Here is a 22220-nt window from a genome sequence, read left to right as displayed (position 1 = left end):
CATCATCCAATCCCCTCCCAATACTCTCCATCATCTAACCCCTACCCAGCACCACTAGCAGGGCAATTTGCACATTTTAAGAAACAGAGAGTTTTCATTTCTGTCGCATCATTCACTGCCTCAGTACATCCCAAAGTGTCCTGCTGCCAATGACTACGTTTTTTTGAAATCCCATCAACTCTTCCAATGCAGCAACCAATTTGCACACAGCAAGCTGCCACACAGAACAGTGTGGTAATCCGGCCATCATCCCCGTTCCTGATCCCAGAGATTGCACTGCACTCCCCCACGGGTTTTCGAATAGTATCATGGGACTGTTTGTTTGCCTGACAGAAACTGCTCTGACGGTATCTCAGACAATATGCAGAGGGTGCAGCATCTCAAGTATTTTGAAAGTAGGTAATTTCTTGATGATCAAAGGGATGAAAGATTATCAGATGACAGGCAGGAATGCAGAGTTGAGGTTAAAATCAGATCAGTCGCGATCTTATTGTTTGGTGGAACAGACTCGATGGGCTGAGTGGTCTGATCTAGTTCCTTCTTTGTATGTAATTTCCTTTCTGTTAATGACATGGGGATAACCTTTCGTTTTACAAGTTTTAATGCTAGGCTGATAGTAACAGTCGACCTGAATTAGCTTCTGAAGAAAGTTTCTCATGTCATGGGGCCTTTATTTTAGATGAGCTTCCCAACAGTATGGAAACAGGCTCTTTGGCCAAACAAGTCCACACCGACCCTCCAAAGCGTAGCCCAGACCCATTCCCCCTACCCTATACTTACCCCGACTAATGCACCTAACACTACGGGCAATTTAGCATGGCCAATTCACCTGACCTGCTCATCTTTGGACTCTGGGAGGAAACTGGAGCATCCAGAGGAAACCCACGCGGACACGGGGAGAATGTGCAAACTCCACACAGACAGTCCCTGAGGGTAGAATTAAACCCTGGTCCCTGGTGCTGTGATGCAGCAGTGCTAACCACTGAGCCGCCATACCACTCCGATATATTCCTTCACCCGAACCTGATATATTCCTTCACCTGCCAGCCATTTACGACAGGAATCTCCATGTTGCCCGTTAGCTGTCTGAACTGTAGCTCACTCGGGATAACGGATGTACACTAAAAACTCCAAGATCAGCTGGATTTGGAAATGGGGTGGCTGGTATTTCTGATGGGAAGGAGGGTGATGTGTAACTTGCCTGTGCCACCTGGGTCAATTGACCCGAGGAATGGCAGATGGAGTTTAATTTGGATAAATGTGAAGTTCTGCATTTTGGTAAAACACACAAGGGCAGGACTTATATAGTTAATGGTAGGGCAATGGGTACTGTTGTACAACAGAGAGACCTAGAGGTTCAGGTACAGAATTCTTTGGTTAAGAAGGCATTTAGCATTCTTGACTTCACTACTCAGATCTTTGAGTATAGTCGTTGGGATGTCATTTGAGGTTGTACAGGACATTGGTGAGGCCTCTTCTGGAATACTAAGTGGAGTTCCCAATGAGGGGCTTTTGCCCGAAATGTCAATTCTCCTGCTCCTCGGATGCTGCCTGACCTGCTGTGCTTTTCCAGCACCACACTCTCGACTCTGATCCCCAGCATCTGCAGTCCTCACTTTCTCCTTATTGTTAAGTTGGAGAGAGTTCAGAAAAGGTTTACCAAGTTGTTGTCAGGAATGGAGGGTTTGAGATATAAACATAGAAGGAAAGGCTGGGTCTTTTTCACTGGAGGTTGAGGGGTGACCTTGTAGAGCTTTATAAAATCAGGAGGGGCATAGATAAGGTGAATGGCAAATTCTTTTCCCTAGGGCAGGGGAGTTCAAAACTAGGGGCACATTTTTAAGACAAGGGGGGAAGGATTTAAAGAGGACACGGGGCGGGGGGCAACCTTTTTACACAGAGAGTGGTTCGTGTGCGGAATGAACTGCCAGAGGAAGAGTGGATGTTGGTACAGTTTCAATATTTAAAAGATATTTGGATAATTACATGAATAGGAAAGGTTTGAAGGGCCAGGAGCAGTTTAGTTTGGGATTATGGCCGGCACGGACTGGTTGGGCCGAAGGTTCTGTATCTGTGCTGTCTGACTCTGTGACTCCAGCTTCATTAATCTCACTGCAATAAACTATATTTAATGAGACAGAGAGAGAGTCCTAGAGGTTATTTTTGTAATAATCCCCGACTCTGGAGTTCCATTGACCCTACGCTCAGTGAGGAGGTGTCGGAGTGTTTGTAGTCCTTCCATTGAACGTGTCTTGGTTCCCTCGGGCTGGTTCTGGGGACGGCAGTACTGTCCTGTGAGGAGCAACTAGTTTGGCTTGCCCAGAGTTTAGAAGAACGAGAGAGCATCTGATCGAATTGTATCAACAAGGTTGGACAGACTAGATACCAACAGGACATCTTCCTTGGTTAGGGAGTGAAATGAGGAAGATTTCTTCACTCACAGTGGAGTGAACCTGTGGAATTCTCTATTGCAAAAGGCTGTGGAAGTCAGGCCACTGATTACCTTCAAGAATGAGATTGATTCATTTTTTATATTTTAAAGGCATCAAAGAGTTATGGAGGGAATGTAGCGTAGAGAATCAGCCATGATCATATTGAATGGTGGAGCAGGCTTGAAGGGCCGAATGGCCTATTCGTCGCCTTTTTGTAATATTACTGCATTGGAAACTGGAGGCAGCTTCAGGTGGGGTTTACATTTTTTTTGGTGGGGGCAGGGAGGTGGTGGGTGGAAGCTGACTTGTAGGAGTTAGAGTCGAGAGTGTGGCGCTGGTAAAGCACAGCAGGTCTGGCAGCATCCGAGGAGCAGGAGAGTCGACATTTCGGGCATAAGCCCTTCATCAGGAAAGAGCACAATAGCCAAACTGTTTGTCACTGTGACCCTGTTTTGACAGACGGATATTGCTGCTATCCCAGGGCAGTGAGGGAAGGAGGTGGACTGCAGGCGAGAGACCAGGGAGAGGCTGTTTGGACAAAAACACTGCTCTTTCCCCAGGGCTTGCCAAAAAGACACAAACGCTTCAAAGATCAGGCAGTTTGACCTGGCCCACTATATCCAGCAATGAGTTAAAGGGGCCACATTGTTGTTTACATTTGAGAGCTTGTGAATCCGTTTAAAGGGAGAGGTTATGGCTCAGCGTTTTGGACACCTCAGCTCAGATTTAGGGCGTGTTACTGTAGATGCTGGTTGAAGCATGGAGTTCAGGGGACAATTCAGAGTGTTTTTGACTTGAGAAGGAGTTGTGGAGGTCTAAATGGGCTAGTTTTCTCGATGCTGTTGCATTCTGGTACAGAGACAGATTTGAAATGCAATCACACCCAGTACCTGCGAGAAATTGAGCTCAGGGCGGGATGTGTAAAGGGTAAAATTAGATTAGATTAGGTTACATTACATTGTGGAAACAGGCCCTTCGGCCCAACAAGTCCACACCGACCCGCCGAAACGCAACCCACCCATACCCCTACATTTACCCCTTACCTAACACTACGGACAATTTAGCATGGCCAATTCACCTGACCTGCACATCTTTGGACTGTGGGAGGAAACCGGAGCACCCGGAGGAAACCCACGCAGGCACGGGGAGAACGTGCAAATTCCACACAGTCAGTCACCTGAGGCGGGAATTGAACTCGGGTCTCTGGCGCTGTGAGGCAGCAGTGCTAACCACTGGACCACCGTGCCGCCACGTTATTGTTTAAACAATTTTAGGCAGCGCACTGCAAACTCTTCATTGCATTAAATTAAAAAGCAAAATACTGTGTCTTCTGGAGATCGAAAATAAACACAGGTAATCCTGGAGAAACTCAACAGGTCAGCCAGCATCTGGAGAAAGAGAAGTGGGATGAACATTCCGAGTCTAATTACTTTTCGAAGAAAGGTCTCTGAAGAAAAGTCAAACAGGACCAGACATATTAATGTTGTCTCTGTCTCTCTCTCCGCAGACACTGCCCAAGCTGCTGAGATTCTCCAGCACTTTCAGTTTTTACCCCTTTATTGCATTACTGTTTGTGGGATCCTGCTGTGTAGAAAAAGTGCATCCTGCGTCAGTGACCGTGTCTGCAGTATCAGGGTGGGGTTGCAAAGTGCTTGGGGAAAGTCCCGTGGTTGTGAGAGGTGCGACACAAATGCAAGCTCTTGGCCATCAAAGAACCTCTCCACTTTGTGTTCCCTCATGTTGTGTCTTGTCTTGTCTCTCACAGGATAGTGGAGTACTCGCTGGACCTGCAGAATGTCAGCCTGTCTGCAATCCGGACCGTGCGTGTCCTGCGACCACTGAAAGCAATCAATCGGGTTCCGAGTAAGTGCCTGATTTCTGATTCTGCAGTGTCACCCTGCCTCTAACCTGGCCTCAGCCCATTCGCTGTTGAAAACTTCCTTTGTTTCATTTCTAAGTTACCTCCAGCAGCAACCATTCCACCACACCCCCGGCCAAACCTCTACTCACCTACCAACTGGCTCAAACCTCAGCATATCTACAACTCTACTGTTCAAATCCTGGCTCACTCCATCTCATTCCCACTCCCTCATCACTCCCCAATCTACACAGCCCCAGTGCCTTGATTTTTAAAGATAAATCGATCCTCTCTCTTCCTATCATGTTCTCCCACCCTGCAATTTGTAATTTTTGTGCTTTTCCCATTCTTGTCTCGGGGCCCTAGTGGTATTATCACTGGTCTGTCAATCCAGAGACCCAGATAATGTTCTGGGGACCTGGCTACAAATCCCATGGCAAATGGTGCAATTTGAATTGAACTTTTTAAAAGTCTGGAATTAAGAGTTTAACGTCCTTACCTGGTCTGACCAACAAGTGACTCCAGACCCACAGTAATGGGGTTGGATCTTAGCTGCCCTCTGGGTAATTAGGGATGGGAAATAAAGCCCGGCCTAGCCAGTGATACCTTCAGCCTCTGAATGAATAGAAAAGAAATTCTTTTTTTTGGCAATCCATGACTTTATTGATCTGCCTGGGTCCGATGTCCTGCAATTCCCTCCCTCAGCCTCTCTGTTTTCGTCACCTCTCTTGGCCAAACTTTGTCTGATAATGGCACTCTTGAGTTGCATTACTATGTTAAAGGTGCGATATAAATGCAGGTTATTGTTGTTGCAGTAGGTACCGTGTTCTGTAAGAAGAGAGAAGGCATTCAAACATCATCCAGGCACGCACATATCTTCCAGGAGACTGCTTGGCACAACAGCCCAAGGGTTCATTGTTTCAGGTTGACTTGAACAGCAAAACAAAACACACACGTATTATTTCCGACCTCACAAACGTGATTGGCGGCATTTAACTTGACTGGACAGAAGAAGCAATTGACCCAAAAAAGACCTCGATTCCTAGTGTCAGGGGCAGCCTCTTGCTCTGATTGGCTCTCTCCAGTTGACTGGGCTTCATTTGGTGGTCATTTACAAAGTAGGCCTCTGGGTAGAGTTTGTGAAAGGCAGAGGTGGAGTACTCTTGGGAATTTCATCAAATGCTCAGCCAACATTATCTAACAAATGGTGGAAAGGTAGCTGTATCTGTGAAGGGCAAGCCCTCATTGTGGTATTGTCAGGGAATGGGGGTAGTGGGAGTGGGGTCGCTCTGATTTTGGCTAAAGAAGGATTCCCTAGTATATCGTTCTCCATTTACATTTCCATTCACCAATCTATTCATTTTCCTTAACCTATTCAAAATAGCAATGGAATCAGGGGGACAGTGGAAACCTTTCTCTGTAAAATACTTGTGATAATAAAACCATTCATTTGTTCAGTCAATGACACCTTTAGTGAAGTCTATAACCCAATCACAATTTGTTCGAAGTGCATTCCACATGAAAGCAGAAAGAATAGGAACCCTTCGAGACCACTCTGACATTCAGTGAGATATTGGTTAATCTCCTACCGAAACACCATTTTCCTGCTCTAACCCCTGACTGTTGATATTTTTAATATTGAGGTACATAGCTACTTCAGTCTTCAGCATACTGACTGGTTGAGCTTCCACACCCTTCTGAAGCCTAACCTTCACCCAAACTGTAACCCTAACCTCACCCTAATCATAACCTGAGCCCTAACCCTAACCCTAACCCAAACCTGAACCCTAATCCTAACCATCACCCGAGCCCTAATCCAAACCTGAACCCTAACCCTAACCATCACCGGAGCCCTAATCCAAACCTGAACCCTAACCCAATCATATCATTGATTTAGTAAGTTTGCAGATGACACTAAAGTCGGTGGAGTAGTGGACAGTTTGAAAGAATGTTACAGGTTGCAGGGGGATTTGGATAAACTGCAGAATTGGGCTGAGAGGTGGCAAATGGAGTTCAATGCAGCTAAATGTGAGGTGATGCACTTTGGGAAGAATAACAGGAAGGCAGAGTACTGGGTCAATGGAAAGATTCTTGGTAGTGTAGATGTGCAGAGGGATCCTGGAGTCCATGTACACAGATCCCTGAAAGTTGCCACCCAGGTTGATAGTGCTGTTAAGAAGGCACACATTGTGTTAGGTTTTATTGGTAGAGGGATTGAGTTCCGGAGCCATAATGTCATGCTGCAACGATACAAATCGCTAGTGCTGCCGCACTTGGAATATTGTGTACAGTCCTGGTCGCCCCATTACAGGAAGGATGTGGAAGCATTGGAAAAGGTGCAGAGGAGGTTTACCAGGATGTTGCCTGGTCTGGGGAGAAGGTCTTGTGAGGAAAGGCTGAGAGACTTGAGTCTATTCTCATTCAATAAAAGACGTACAAGATGATCAGAGAATTAGGGTAGACAGTGAAAGACTTTTTCCCAGGATGGTGACATCAACTGAGACGAGGGGGCATAGCTACAAATTGAGGGGTGATAGATTTAGGACAGATGTCAGAGGCAGGTTCTTCACTCAGAGAGTGGTAAGGGTGTGGAATGCCATACCTGCCAACGAAGTGAACACAGCCACGTTAGAGAGATTTAAACAATCCTTGGATAAGCATGTGGATGATGATGGGATTGTATAGGGGAATGGGCTTCGAATATGTAGGTTTGCTCACTGAACTGGAAGGTTCATTTTCAGACATTTCGTCACCTGCTAGATCACATCTTCAGTGAACCTCTGGGCCAAGCACTGCTGATAATTCCTGCTTTCTGTTTATATGTTTGGGTTTCTGTGGGTTGGTCACAACACTGACCTTCAGCTAGTTTTGTGTCATTAGCTTCTGCCTAAAGCTATTATCACTACACGGTTGATCCAGAGGCCCAGGTAGTGTTCTGAGGACCTGGGTTCAAATCCCAATATGGTAGATATGGACTGCTCCTCGGATGCTCCTGACCTGCTGTGCTTTCCAGTAACACACTCTCAACTGGAATTAAGAGTCTAATGATGACCCTGATTGTTGGGGGAAAGTCCTATCTGGTTCACTCATATTCTTTAGGGAAGGAAATCTGCCATCCTTACCCAGTCTGGCCCACATGTAACTTCAGACCCACTGCAGTGAAGTTATCTCTTAACTGCGCTATGGGTAACTAGGGATGGGCAATAAATTCTGGCCTAGCCTGTGACGCCCATATTCCATGAATGAATTAAAAATAAATTTCTCTCTGTCGCCTGTAATCAACAGCTGAAACCATGAAGGACGAAAGCAGAGATTGTGGGACTTCTCTCTCTCTCTCTCTCTCTCTCTCTGACTGGCCTGGTCAATTTGTCCTTTCAGGAGAACATCGTATCAATTGTATATTGGGAACATAACATTATGTTGCAAAGGCCAAGTTTCATAGAGCTTCAGTTTCCTACAGGCCAGTGGAAGCAGGCCATTGGGCCCATTGAGTCCATGCCACCCCTCCGAAGAGCATCCCACCCAGACCCACCCCGTCCCAGTAACCCTGCATTTCCCATGGCCGATCCAGCTGGCCTGCGCGTTGTTTGGACTGTGGGAGGAGACTTCTCTTCTTCAGGGCCGTGCTTGTGTGCAGGTCAGTCAGAGCTCAATTGCTTCTCTGTTCAGGTAGATTAGAACATAGAACATAGAAAAGTACAACACAGAACAGGCCCTTTGGCCTATAATGTTGTGCTGTGGTTTAATCCTAATGTAAAATACAATAACTTAACCTACGCACCCCTCAACTCACTGCTATCCATGTGCATGTCCAGCAGTCGCTTAAGTGTCCCTAATGACTCTGCTTCCACCACCACCGCTGGCAACGCACGCCATGCACTCACAACTCTCTGTGTAAAGATTGTTGACTGTGGAGAAGATTGTAACTCTTTTGTCGGGATCGGGATGAAATTCTTGGCTTTCCTTTGGTTCTTCTTAAAGTGCAATTGCTAAAGTTAAGCAGAGATTGCAAGTATCCTGACTTCTGTAATTATGTTATTTTATGTTGGTGGTGAGTTAGTCTTTATATTGTAAATAATTCATTTTTCTTCGTGCTTTATTTGAACTGCAATGCTGCAATTTGCATATAGACAAGACAAGATTTGTATTAGGAGCTCTATTTTTATACTTGTATAGATATATGTTTCATTTAATATTTAGAGATGGGGCAAACAGTTTGCTAATTTTCTTTTGAAGTGTTAATTAAGAGAAGGATTTCAAATGAAATACATTTGAAATCCATCAAAAGCTATTCACCATGTAAAAACATGTTCACCCTGAATTGGTTTTGTTTGGAAAGGCGAGATAAAAACCTTCTCCATAAAATTGATTTTGACACAGTGACTGTTGTTCAATTAAAATAAGATCTAATTTCATCACGGGCCTGGTCTCTAATCAGCATTTTAACTCGTTCATTTGACAAATGGAAGTTAGCTGGACAGTATGGCACTTTGAGTTCAGAGCAACAAGGAATTCGACCTGAGACACAATGAGAGTTAGTACAAGGGTTTTGCTCCCTTTGTGCATAGACAGTACTAATACCATTTATTTTAGAATCTGGATTTTGAACAAGTGGCATGAGTATTTTAGGTTTGTGTGTATGAAGGAGTTTAATGATTAACTTGGCAGTATTTCTGGAGCCATGGGGTGGAATCATCTGAAATGGGATGGAGTGAGTTTAGTGACAGAAGGAAGTTTAAGAAGTTCGGATAGGGCCATCTCAACGTCAGGATCAGCTCCTTTGCTTTTGATAAATAGGTTAACAAGTTTCTCAGGAGGCATGTTGCCAATTAAGAGGGATGGTTTCTTGTTTAAATACCTCATTAATGGCCCAACTCACCTTATTAATATTCAGTTTCCTGTTTTACCTGATGAACCAAACAAGATCAACGTTGAGAAATCTCGTCATGGAAACCAGAATGGGGAACCTGGCAAATCCAGCTCACTGTAAGCTCCAAACAACATTCACATTGGACACCAGGCATCGATATCTCTGGGTATGGTTCGTGAGCACTGGCTACATGCACCCCGTGTTCACAGACATTGGCATTCAACATGTGCCAGTCTCAGAGAACCCTCTCAGTACATTTCTGATCCACTTCAAGGAGATTTCTCCCCTTCAATGCTGCATCTCGGGCTACCCTGATTACTCTCGTTGTAACACTGCAGGAAGGACACTGTGCACCTAGGGGCACATGGACTGGACGAGGCTGTCTGTCCAGCTCCTTCACTCACTGTTACAGTGCTCACTCACTCTCAGCCTACACCTCCAATGCTCACAGCACACCTGTTGTACCTTATTCCTCTCTGCCCCTCCAGTCAGAGACCCAGGCTTATCACCCTTCTGTCTTGCTGTGCCAACACAATGCTAGGACGTTCCTCCTGTTGTCAGCAAGCCTCAGTCAAGTCGACGGGGATCGCTTTTGCTCAGGGGTACAGGTACAATCAGTCAAGGGCAACCTTGGATACTTTACAGGGTCTTGGAGCAGGATACTGCCTCAGCACGGCATTAGGAGAGGTCTGGCTAGATTTAAGCTTAAGGCTCTAGGAGTGGGATCTGAACACAGCACCTAACCAAGAGGCACAAAGCTGCCTTTTACACTGGAGCAGAAATGGAACATCCACTGGGGTTCTCATTAAATTGGATTGTAATTCACACAGAGTGACCTGGAGCACAGCCAGTCCGCAGAGACAGAGTGCCCTGTGTATGTACAGTTATTAATCAGGATTAGAAGTTTCTCTGTGCAGCCCCAAGTGATAATGTCAGGCTTAATGACGGTGTGCTCTCTGAGCGATTGGACAATTCTGTTGGAATTTCCACTGATAACTATCAAATGAACAGACATGTTATGGATAAGGGGACTATTGGTAACTGACCACTAAGTGAAATTAGACTAAGGACTAGCTGTCAACATATCGCATGACATTTGTCTGTCCACCATGTTAAAGGGCTCACACTTCCATGTTAATGATGAACTTGTCCACAATGGCTCAGTGGCTGCCAATCTCTGACCCAGGATGTTGTGTGTTCAAACCCCACGTCCAAGATTTTGGGACTAAGGGCCATTCAGCCTTTTGAGCCCCCTCTGCCATTCAGTAAGGTAATGGCTGACCCAATCCACTCGCTACCATATCCTCACATCCCCCAATTCCATGGTACACAAAAAACTCTAACGCTCTCCAACTTGGAAATGCTCAGCAGCTGAACTTTAGGACAACGTGATCTCCCAGCCTCATGAAAATCAAGACGAAGCCTGGCACGGACTGGAGCCAAATCCCGGTGCGGACTGGAGCCACGTCCCGGTGCAGACTGGAGCTAAGTCCCGGTACGGACTGAAGCCTAGTCTCGGTGCGGACTGGAGCCAAGTCCCGGTGCAGACTGGAGCCAAGTCCCGGTGCGAACTGGAGCCTAGTCCCGGTGCGGACTGGAGTCAAGTCCCGGTGTGAACCAGAGGCTAGGTACCGGTGCAGAATGTGGTGCTGGAAAAGCACAGCAGGCCAGGCAGTATCGGAGGAGGTATTTCTCCAGCTTCCTCATTTCCCCTCCCCCCACCTTATCTCAGTCCCAACCCCCCGGATTCAGCACCGCCCTCTTGACCTGCAATCTTCTTCCCGTCCTGTTCCCTGGATGCTGCCTGACCTGCTGCGCTTTTCCAGCAACACATTCTCAGCTCTGGTCTCCAGCATCTGCAGACCTCACTTTCTCCTAGGTACCGGTGCAGTCTTGGTTGGAAGTCTCTTGTTCTGAACCTTTTATTTCTGCCATGCTCGACTTTTTTTGTTTCTTTATTTTCTATGATTTTGTCACTGGAGAAACTCTGCCGAGGTACCTTCGAACCTAAAATGCCGCTGTAAGTGGCACTGCACTCATTTGTGTATATGTGACAATTAAGCTAATTCAACTCAATTCAATCTGCCAACAGAAGATTCACACCCTGAAAGCAGAGAGTCCAAGCTGACAATCACCTGTTCTGGGAGTATTGAGGGAGTGCAGCACCAGTGGCAGCAAGACCTCTCAGATATATTAACTGGGTTTCTGATTTTGTTAGCTACAGGGTCCGGCTGCATGAGAATGGTTGCTCATTTGTTTAAAGGAGAGCACCTTCTGTTGCATCACTGCCTGCAAGGGTTAGTACCAAGGAGTGCCATAGGTGGCACTGATATCTCAAAGCACCAGGGACCCGGGTCTGATTCCAGCCTTGGGTGACAGTCTGTGTGGAGTTTGCACATTCTCCCCGTGTCCATGTGGGTTTGCTCCAGTCTCCTCCCACAGTCCAAAGATATGCAGGTTAGGGTGGATTGGCCATGGGAAATGCAGGATTGCAGAGTTAGGGTAAGGGGGTGAATCCAGGAGGGATGATCTTCAGAGAGTCGGTGTGGACCTGTTGGGCTGAATGGCCTTTTTCCAGACTATAGGGATTGTATTCTATGGAGGTACCACCATTATCATGACATGATGACGTCTGAAAAGCTTGAGGTTGTGAAGTAGTGAAACCCAACAGCAGGTCATAGAGTCATAGAGGTGTAGAGTATGGGAACAGACTTTTCAATTCAACTCATTCATGTCAATCAGATATCCTAACCTAATCTAGTCCCATTTGCCAGCAGTTGGCACATATCCCCTCTATTCATATTCTCATCCAGGTGCCTTTTAAATGTTATAATTGTACCAGCCTCCACCACTCCCTCTGGCAGCTCATTCCATACACGTACCACCCTCTGCGTGAGAAAACTGCCCCTTATGTCTCTTTTATATCTTTCCCCTCTCACCCTAAACCTATGCCCTCTAGTTCTGGACTCCCCACCCCAGGGAAAGACCTTTTCTATTTATCCTATCCATGCCCCTTCATAATTTTGTAAACCTCTATAAGGTCACCCCTCAGCCTCCGACGCTCCAGGGAAAACAGCCCCAGCCTGTTCAGCCTCTCCCTGTAGCTCAAATCCTCCAACCCTGGCAACATCCTTGTAAATCTTTTCTGAACCCTTTCAAGTCCTTCTCCAAGTCTCTATGACAATGTCTATCTGTCAATGTAACCTGGAGCAAGTCGCCAACATGCAGTAAACTGTATCTTACTAATTACAGGAGACTCTTCGAGTTAAACCAGAAAGTGGTTTGTACCCACCAAAGTAGACAAACATGAATCTCATAAAGTTCGCACCCCATGTTCAGGGAAGGCAAATGGCCTTAATTTCAAAGGTAATGGAGTATATAGGGCAGGGAGGCTTTACTGAAGTTATACAAGACACCAGTCAGACCACAGCAGGAATACCGTGGACAGTTTAGGTCCACTTGATGAAGGAATGGAATTTGAGCATTGGAATAGCCCACAGAAGAATCACTCAGCCGGTTTTCTCATGTTAAGAGTTTGAGGAGGTTGGGTCTATTCTCGTTGGAGTCTCAGCAATGTTATTGAAACATCGGATTTCGAAGGGGTTTGACAGGGTAGATGTTGAGAGGGTATTTCTCCCTGTGGGAGAGTCTAGGTCCAGAGGGGCATCATCTCAGGGTAAGGGGCTGTCCGTTTAAGACAGAGCTAAAGAGGAATTTCATCTCTCATAGGGCAGTGAATCCGAGGAGTTCTTTACCCCAGAGGGTTGTCGGGGATGGGGTATATTCGAGGCTGAGTTGGACAGAATTTTAATCATTAGGGAAATAAGGGTTAAGGGGCGAAAGGCAGGAAAGTGGGGTTTGAGGATTATCGGATCAGCCATGATCTCATTGGATGGTGGAGCAGACTCGATGGGCTGAATGCTTTTACTCTTACCTGCCCTTGTCTTATGGTGTAGGCAGGTATCGGGATTTCTTGTGCTGAGAGAAGATGATGGCAGCGCCTTGACTAGGGGCAGCCTCCCACACAGCTGGCCCTGTCTGTACATAAACCATTTCAGAGTAGTTAAACATGACAAATTTCAGGGGCATTTGCCAGAGGTGGGTATGAATTTTGCTTTACATTGAGTTTTCAAGCATGTTTAATCACTCCCAGAGCATGTCACACGCAAGACAAATTACAAGTGTTTGGTTCTCCACTTTAAACTGGCTTCATGATCAAAAGCACTTTCAGACTGTGGGAATAGCCACTACAATGTAAAGTGACTGATTTATTCTGTCAGGACTCCATCACGATACACTTCATCTCAAACACTCCTCCCAGCAACGACAGCACAGTCTGGGAGCAGAAAAATGTTTTCTTGGCCACTTCAGACTTGTGTTAATAGTGTAGATGCAGGATTGGGGCGGTATCTGATGGAGTGCTGGATTCATCTTGTCGGGGGGTGTTGAGGTAGATTTGCTTTCTGACCTCGCTATACAAAGACCGAGATCTCTGCAATGCCCATCTCTTCACAACTGACTGTGTCGGTTTTAGTAGGACAATGTACTTCGGGCAGGAGGTCCCAGCCTTGGAGAGGGCACATAGAAACTAGGAGCAGGAATAGGCCATTCAGCCCTTCGAGTCTGCTAATGTGATCATCGCTCATCCTCAACATCATTTTCCTGCTTTCTCTCTGTGTCCCTCGATGCCTTGAATATCTGATAATGTATCAATCTCCTTCTTGAGTACACTCAGTGACCTAGCCTCCACAGTGGTAGAGAATTCCACAAATTAATACGCTATGAAACGTTTCCTCATCTCAGTGCTAAATTGGCAGCATGGTGGCTCAGTGGTTAGCACTGCTGCCTCACAGCGCCAGAGACCCAAGTTTGATTCCACCCTCGGGTGACTGTCTGTGTGGAGTTTGCACATTTTCGCCTTGTCTGCGTGAGTTTCCTCCAGTTTCTTTACACAGTCCAAAGATGTGCAGGTTAGGGTGGATTGGCCATGGGAAATTGCCCTTGGTGTACAAGGATGCGCAGGCTAGGTGAGTTAGTTGTGGGCATGCAAGGTGACACAGGTAGGGTAGAGGAGTGGGTCTGGGTGGGCTGAATGGCCTGCTTCCACACTGTAGTGATTCTATAACTGAGAAAGTGACCTTTTGTTCTAGATTCCACACAACCAGGGAAAACATTCTCCCTACATCTAGTCTGTCCAGACCTACTGGAATTTTAGAAGTTTCAATCAAATCCACTCTCATTTTTCTAAACTCCGGTGAATACGAGCCCAGCCGAAGCTCTCCCCATGGGGCAGTCCTGCCATCTCCAATATCAGCTGAGTGAACCTTCACTGTACACCCTCTGCAAGACTGCTGACCCTATCTTAAGGAGGGAGACCTACAGGGAAGGTTCACAAGAATGTTTATCAGGGATCAGAGAATCCCTACAGTGTGGAAGCAGGCCATTTGGCCAATACCAACCCTCCGAAGAGCATCCTCCCCGCCCCTATAATCCTGCATTTCCCATGGCTAACCCACCCAGCCTGCACATCCTGGGCCACTATTGGGCAACTTCCCATGGCCAATCCACCCCCACCCTGCACATCTTTGGACTGTGGGAGGAAACCGGAGCATCCGAAGGAAATCCATGCAGAGAATATGCAAACTCCACATAGACAATTGCCTGAGGGTGGAGTCGAACCCAGGCCCCTGACGCTGCGAGACAGCAGTGCTAACTATTAAACCATCAGGCCTTCAGTTAACATGGAGATACTGGAGAAGCTAGGATTGTTTTGCTTGGAATTATCATGAGGGTTAAAAAGAGATTTAATACTGCTCAAAAATTATAGGGTTTTTAATGGAATGTTTAACACCATGGATAGGATCAAACCGTTCAGATGGAGGCCATTCAGCCCATTGCTCTGCACCTGCTCTTTGAAACAGCTATCCAATACGGTCCACATCACTCTTTACAAGTCGGCACATTCCCTGTCCCACTGTCAGCTGTGGGATCTTGATGTGCTGCCTCCTTTACTATCATAACAGCAACGACTGGCTTTCAGAATAGGTGATTGCTGGAAAGTGCTGTCACTGACATGTGTGACTTGACACGAATAAGTACCGTACAGGTCCGTGTTATTTAAGAGCAAAGTATTTGTTGCTTTGTTTGTTTGTTTGCGCTGAACAAAGTTGTCTAGCTGTGTAACACATCACATACCTCTGTGTTTGGATTTGGCAGGTGAAATGAGCAAGCCTGATGTTAGACCCTGAAGGTGGTGCCTTTAGGGTTGTGTTAACCTATACCAGTACAGCTCTTTCATCGTCTGCACGCTGCTGGGTTGCAGAGATGACTGATGGCCTCTGATTGAACATCTATGTTTCTTGTGTCAGATCAGCATCACGTTTGGAGGAATTGCTCCTTCCAGTCTTCTGCTTGGAATCAGACTGTAACTGACCAACTTCACTTCAGTTGTGACCCGCCTAACTGAATGAAGGGGGGGAGAGAGAGAAAATGAAAGGCAGAGTGGTGAGAGAGATGACTTTGCTTTCTATTGCTTTTCTCCAGGCCAACAAATCATAAAGTCTTAGAATCATACAGTACAGAAAAGGCCCTTTGGCCCATCAAGTCTGTACTACTGACCTTGAATGTTAAGATCTTGAATTGTCCACCTCTTTAAAGGTTGTGAGGTTTCCCACCTCAACTCCCCTCCTGGGTTGTGCATTCCAGAACCCCACCACCCTCTGGGTGAGAAATGTTTTCCTCAAATTCCCCTCAACCTTCTGGCGTTCACTTCAAAATTATGCCCTCTTTTTAATTCATTTGTGGGATGTGGGTGTCCCATTACCCGTCCCTAGTTGCCCCTTGAGAAGGTGCTGGTGAGCTGCCTCCTTGAACTGCTGAGGTCCACCTGTCTGCCCTTGTTATTGCCCCTTCGATTAAGGGGAACAGCTGGTTTCGATTCACCCCGTCCTTGCCCCTCATAATTTTACATCCCTCTCTCAGGTCCATCCCCCATTTCCAAAACCTTCTCTGCTCCAGAGAAGTCAACCTGAGCTTATTCAGCCTCCCTTCCTCACTGAAATACTCCATCCCAGATTTCCCTGTCCCTCGCTGTTTGTGATAATTATGCAGACGAGAGAACAGGAGTAGAAATCTGGGGTAATGCTGAATGAACCTGATTGGAGATGTTGAGAGACCTGTGTGCAGGAGAGAGTCACGTTTTGGCTGTCCTGTACAAACACTGGCTGGCAGTTTGGAATGCAGAGTTGATGCTAACATTAAGGGTTCAATTCCTACACTGGCTGAAGAGATCATGAACACTCTGCCTTCTCAACACCTGAGGCATGGTGACCCTCAGGCTCAAACCACCATCAGTCATCTCTCTCTCCCTCAATGAAGGAGCGTTCCTCTGGGAAATTCTATCATTACCTCACAAACACAGGCCCATCTCCCCAGTCTGAAGCATTATTTGGATAGAAGTGGTATGCAGGGATATGGGGAAAAGGCAGGAGATTTATACTTGGTAATAGAGCTAGTACAGACTCAATCGGCCAAATAGCCTCATTCTGCACTGTAACGATTCAGTGATTAACTCTGTTTCTCTCTCTTCTCCAAAGCTGCTGGGCCTGCTCAGTATTTGTTTCAGATTTCCAGGATCTGCAGTTTTCTGCTTTACCTTAAATTAATAATTAAAATAATAATTAAGCGAGATTGTTAATTTGTGAAGAGTTCTGAATGTTTGACATTCTCCAGTGCAGATAGAATCAATAGCTGACCTGTGTCACTGTCTATCGCACGTAGTTACACTGAATCTACACACAGGTATAGGCCCTTCATCCCAACTACTGCATGTGATTATCATCCCAACCAATCAGCATGTTGTTCTAACCCTTCATATTTAAAGCAAAATACTGCAGGTGCTGGGCACCCGAGATAAAAACAGAGAAAACTCCAGGATGTCAGGCAACATAGAACCATAGAATCACCACATTGTGGAAGCAGGCCATTTGGCCCAACAAGTCCACGCCAACCCTCCAAAGAGTATCCCCCCAGACCCATTCCCCTACCTTATTACTCTGCATTTACCCCTGACTAATGCACCTAGTCTGCACATCCCTCGTCATTTTGCGCAATTTAGCACGGCCAATCCAACCTGACCTGCACATCTTTGGATTGTGAGAGGAAACCAGAGCACCCGGAGGAAACCGATGCAGACACTTTGGAGAATGTGCAAACTCCACACAAACAGACAGTCACCCGAGGGTGGGATCGAACCTGGGTCCCTGACGTTGTGGAGAGAGCAATACAGTTCAGACGAAGAGTCATACTGGACTCAAAATATTAACTCTGTTTCACTCTCCACAGATGCTGCCAGAACTGCTGAGTTTCTCCAGCACCTTCTGTTCCCCTTCCTTTTAACTCTTTTTCACTCATGTATCCATCTAGCTCCCTGTAAGTGTATCAACGCTGTTCACCTCAGCTGCTCATAGTGATAACGTGTTCCATGCTCTCATTCAGAAAGTCTCTCCTGAGCTCTCCTGATGGATTTATTTGAGACTCTCACTGGGCTCTGGGTCAGTTGGCTGGATGGCTGGTTTGCAATGCAGAGAAACACAAACAGCATGGGTTCAATTCCCACACTAGCTGAGGTTGCAATGAAGGACTCTCCTTCTCAACCTCTCCCCTTCGTCAAGGTTTGGTGACCCTCAGGTTAAAAAAACCACCAATTGTCTCTCTCTCTCTCTAATGAGAGCACTCTATGGTCTGGTAAGACTATGGCGACTATACCTTTACTTAACTGCACAATATCCACAAACCTGACCAACTAAATGTTAAACGAGTTAACCTTATGAACCTTAGCGGGCTGAAAGATGCAATGAGTACAATATAGTCAGTGGGGACACGTATAAAAATATCGGTGCAGAGTCCAATCTTGTTGTGGTGTGGTATTTGCTGTCCAAGATCCTGAACTAACTCAATTGACATTATGGAGGTTTTCCCACATCGGGGTGCTAGTTTCCCATTCGAGTGCAAACTCCATTGTGAGTGGGTTAAAGCTCGTGATCTACATAAACAGGGAACAACGGTAGGCCACTTGGCCCTTTGAATAAGATCACGGCTGATCTGATTTGAACCTCATCTCTACATTCCTTCAAATCGCCTGATGATCTTACATCCCTTGGTCAGCAAGAGTCTATCTCCCTCTGTCAAAATATTTAGACTGCGTAGACTGCCTTTCGAGGAAGGGATTCCAAAGACTCACAACCCTCTCTGAGAAAAATATGTTTCCCTATCTCTGTTTTAAATGGGTCCCCCCCCCATCGTTTTTAACCAAAACCCCTTGTCTTAGATTCTCCCACAAGAGGAAACATCTCCCCACGTTCCCCTGGTCAAGTCCCCTCAGGATCTTATATGATTCATTTAACACACCTCTGACTCTTCTAACCTTCAGTAATTAAAGCTCTCAGGTTATTACCTTCATTTTGTGTCCACTCCTTAATGTGTGCCAATGTTTCACAACTGATAGATATTAGTCAGCTTTTACCCCATCACCCTCACCCAACAAATGCTCTCTATCCTGGAGGCCTCCGTTAAACCAGAACATTCACACAGTTTTGGAAAAAAGAATTGAAAATTCTTTGATGAAAAAAAATTCTGATCAGCAAGTCTCTGATAATATGGTTATACTCTTTGGTTCTTGATTTCTAGAGAAAATAGTTTCTCTGTTGAATCCCTAAATAAACATCGATCAGGGAGTGCCTTAATTGTCCAAACTCAAGGAAATGCAAGCCATATTTATAACATGTTCCTGATTTGGCCCAGTTTATGGAAAACACTGGATAAAACACAGAGAGTAGTGGAGAAACTCAGCAGGCCTGGCAGCATCTGTACAGAGAGAAAAATGGAGTTAACATTTTGAGTCTGGCATGACTCTTCTTCAGAGGTAAAAGAAGCTGGAAAATGATATTTTTTACACTCATAGCAGAGGCGGAAGTGGAGTGAGGGGAACAGATGGCAAGGGAGCCCAGAAGAAAAGACATAGGCAGCTATAATGGTGATAAAGGATTGATAGGGATGTAAAATAGGTGCAAATGTCAGCTACAAAAAAGGTGAAAATGGATGAAAATGCAGTAGATGTTCACCTCTGTCCAAAGTTACAAAGTGGGATCCAGCTGGTTTGAGAGTAAGCAGCTGAATGACCTGGATCCCAGGTCTGGAAGTTGTCAGAATGCAAGTACAAGGCGACTCCGAACATGAATTGGGAGGAAGTTTTGAATTGGTTTAGTCTCTTTATTTAGAAAAGACCAAGGGGAGAGATGTGAGCCTGACAGAAATCTATCAAATCACAGAGCCCAAAGAGGGTTCACTGAAAGCTTAAGGCCATGAATGGAAGATGGCCTCTCATAAGCTGAATAGGGAATTCAGGAGAGCTCACTTTATCCAGAGAGTGGTGAGATGACAGGAGAGAGATTTAAAAAAATGACACAAGGGGCATATGTTTTACACAGAGGGTGGTTCTTGTGTGGAATGAACTTCCAGAGGATGTGGATACAATTACAGTGTTTAAAAGACATTTGGATAAGTACATGAATAGGAAAGGTTTGGAGGGATATGGACCAGGAGCAGGCAGGTGGGATTAGCTTAGTTTGGGAACTTGGTCGGCATGGACTGGTTGGGCACAAGGGTCTGTTTCCATGCTGGATAACTCTGACTATGACCCTGTGTGAAATCTGCTATCACAGGGAGTGGCTGTTGTAAATAATATTAATACATTTAAGGTGAATCAGGATAAACACAGGAGGAAGAAATAAATAGGAGGATAGAGGGATGACAGTGAGATGAAGAGAGTGGGAAGAGGTTCATAAAGAACTCAAACAGCTATACAGTCCCAGTTGGGGTGAATTTCTGTGTGCTACCTTTGATGCCTGTTTCAGATTCTCAGACAGACTGTCAGCTGCTTTAGCATTACTCAGTCAACACCTAAGAATCAATTTTCAAATAAAATCTGATGTATTATCACTTTTTAAAGGATCACATAGAATGTTTGGATCATTACATTGTAAATCCAAGAAAGAGTTTGTCACTACCACATTATATCAACAAATAAATGTTGAAATCATGCCCCCTCCTTACTACCTGCAATGTGCACGTGTTATGAAACCAATATGGAGGAGCAGCATGACTCCTTCAGCTCTGTCAGGGGCATTTTGAGATGCAGCGTCCTGTAAGTTAAGCCCATAATTCAATATGGCAATACAACAGGGGCTCCTTTATTTCTGGAAGTAGGAGGCTGCAAAGTCTGGTTGATGGGAGGTAGTGAGAAAGAGCCACTATGCACACATTCCAATCTGGTGGAACTGCATGGGCCCTTCCACATGGCAGGGAGTTTTGAAACCATTGGGCTTAGTCTACAATGTGAAATGATTTGTCACTGACAACTCCAACATCTCTGATAGGCAGAAGATCATCACTCCAGTTTTGGACTCCACTCCATGTAGTCAGATGAAACTGAAAGGCAAGGTCTCATTCTAGGGCCTTTGGGAAGCCAATGTGTTGAAAGTGACAAGTACGATTTTGTTTTCCCCACTCAGTTTGGGCCAGAACATCATATATCCGAACTCCATAACCCTTGGTCCCTTTACCCAACAAGAATTATCAATTTCAGCTTAATTAACCTACAACATATTTTTACAAAAAACTTCATTCATGAGATGAGGGCTTCACTGGCTAGACTAGCATTTATTACCCAAATGGCAGTTAAGAGTCAGCTACATTGATATATGGTTTGATTTGATTTATTATTGTCACATGTACTAAAGTACAGTGAAATGGTTTGTTTTGAGTGCAGTACAGGCAGATGGTAACATACAACGATTATAGGGTGATAGAACACAGCGAGGAATACCAAGTTACAGATGCAGAGAAGGTGCACAGGGAGCAAGATTAGCATTAGGCTGAAGTTAGAGAGGTCCATTCAGCACTCTAATACCAGTGGGAAAGAAGCTGTTCTTGAATCTGTTGGTTTGTGTGTTATGCTCGGAGCTGGGTATTCATATAATCTTCAGACCTGCAAGTAGATTTAAGAGAACATTATTAGTATCTATTACAGATTTCGAATTGAAGGTTAAAAGTGCAGAACATTTGCAAGAAATGTGAGAATAAGAGTCACCCAGTGTTGGTACCACATTGATATGTGGGTCTGGAGTCACATGTAGGCCAGACTAGATAAGGATAGCAGATTCCTTCCCTGAAGGACATTAGTGAACCAGCTGGGTTTTTCCAACAACTGTTTCATGGTCATCATTAGAATCTAAATTGCAGCTTCTTTTGTAACTGAAGTCAAATTCCACTACCTGCTATGGTAGGATTCAAAGCATGTTCACCTGGGTCTCTGGATTAATTGCAATAATATTGCAAGTTCCAATCATTCCTTTTAAAAGCATTCAGTGAGCTCTGTTTGCAAGTTATGATCAGATCTGATTCCATATCATCCTTTCAGGCAGTACCCTGTAGGCCACAGCATTTACCTATCATCTTAAATCTTTGTCCTCTGCTTAATGATCTTCATGTCAGTGGAAATCCATCAAAAACTCATCATAACTTTGAACATTTTGACTGCATCACCCATTAACCTTCCCTGCTCTGGGGAGAACAATCTGTTTCGCCAGTCTCTCCACAGAACTAAAGTCCTTCATCCCTCGAGAATGGGTTTAATAGCCTGGAAATAGATTCAAATTACAGGAAAGAGGCGTCAAGTGCTAAATAGTATTCAAAGGCCATCTCCATCAGGTTGTGAAAAGGCATCAGAAAGACAAGGCAATGAGTCAGATGTAACTTCAAAGTGCAAAGTAAACAGTTTATGGACAGGTCAACCAAGCAGAATAATTGGACAAACTATCGAGGTGTGAAGTTACTGTTCGAGCTCGAGAATTACTTAATCTTCCTCCCAGATAATTTTTAATGTTAGGACCACCATGGTAGGGATCAAAACAGAAAGTGCGAGAGAAACTCAGTAAGTCTGACATCTGTTGGTCGGGGGGGTGGGGTGGCGGGGTCTGGCGTGAGGTGGCGGGGGTGGGGG

General features: G+C 45.4%; 1 protein-coding gene across 4 annotated transcripts in view; it reads left to right on the top strand.

Annotated features, from left to right (window-relative positions):
- Positions 1 to 22220, top strand: part of cacna1ia (calcium voltage-gated channel subunit alpha1 Ia) — a 186398-nt gene that overhangs the window by 14820 nt on the left and 149358 nt on the right. For all 4 annotated transcript variants that reach the window (XM_043679497.1, XM_043679498.1, XM_043679496.1 and 1 more), the window contains exon 3: positions 4198 to 4295. In XM_043679497.1, coding sequence (XP_043535432.1) covers positions 4198 to 4295 — 98 coding nt within the window. The remainder of the gene's footprint in view (positions 1 to 4197; positions 4296 to 22220) is intronic.

The sequence above is a fragment of the Chiloscyllium plagiosum genome, chromosome 39 (genome assembly GCF_004010195.1).
Source record: "Chiloscyllium plagiosum isolate BGI_BamShark_2017 chromosome 39, ASM401019v2, whole genome shotgun sequence".
NCBI lineage: Eukaryota > Metazoa > Chordata > Chondrichthyes > Orectolobiformes > Hemiscylliidae > Chiloscyllium > Chiloscyllium plagiosum.
The sequence above is the reverse complement of the archived record's forward strand: the minus strand, read 5'-3'. Positions and strand labels throughout refer to the sequence as shown.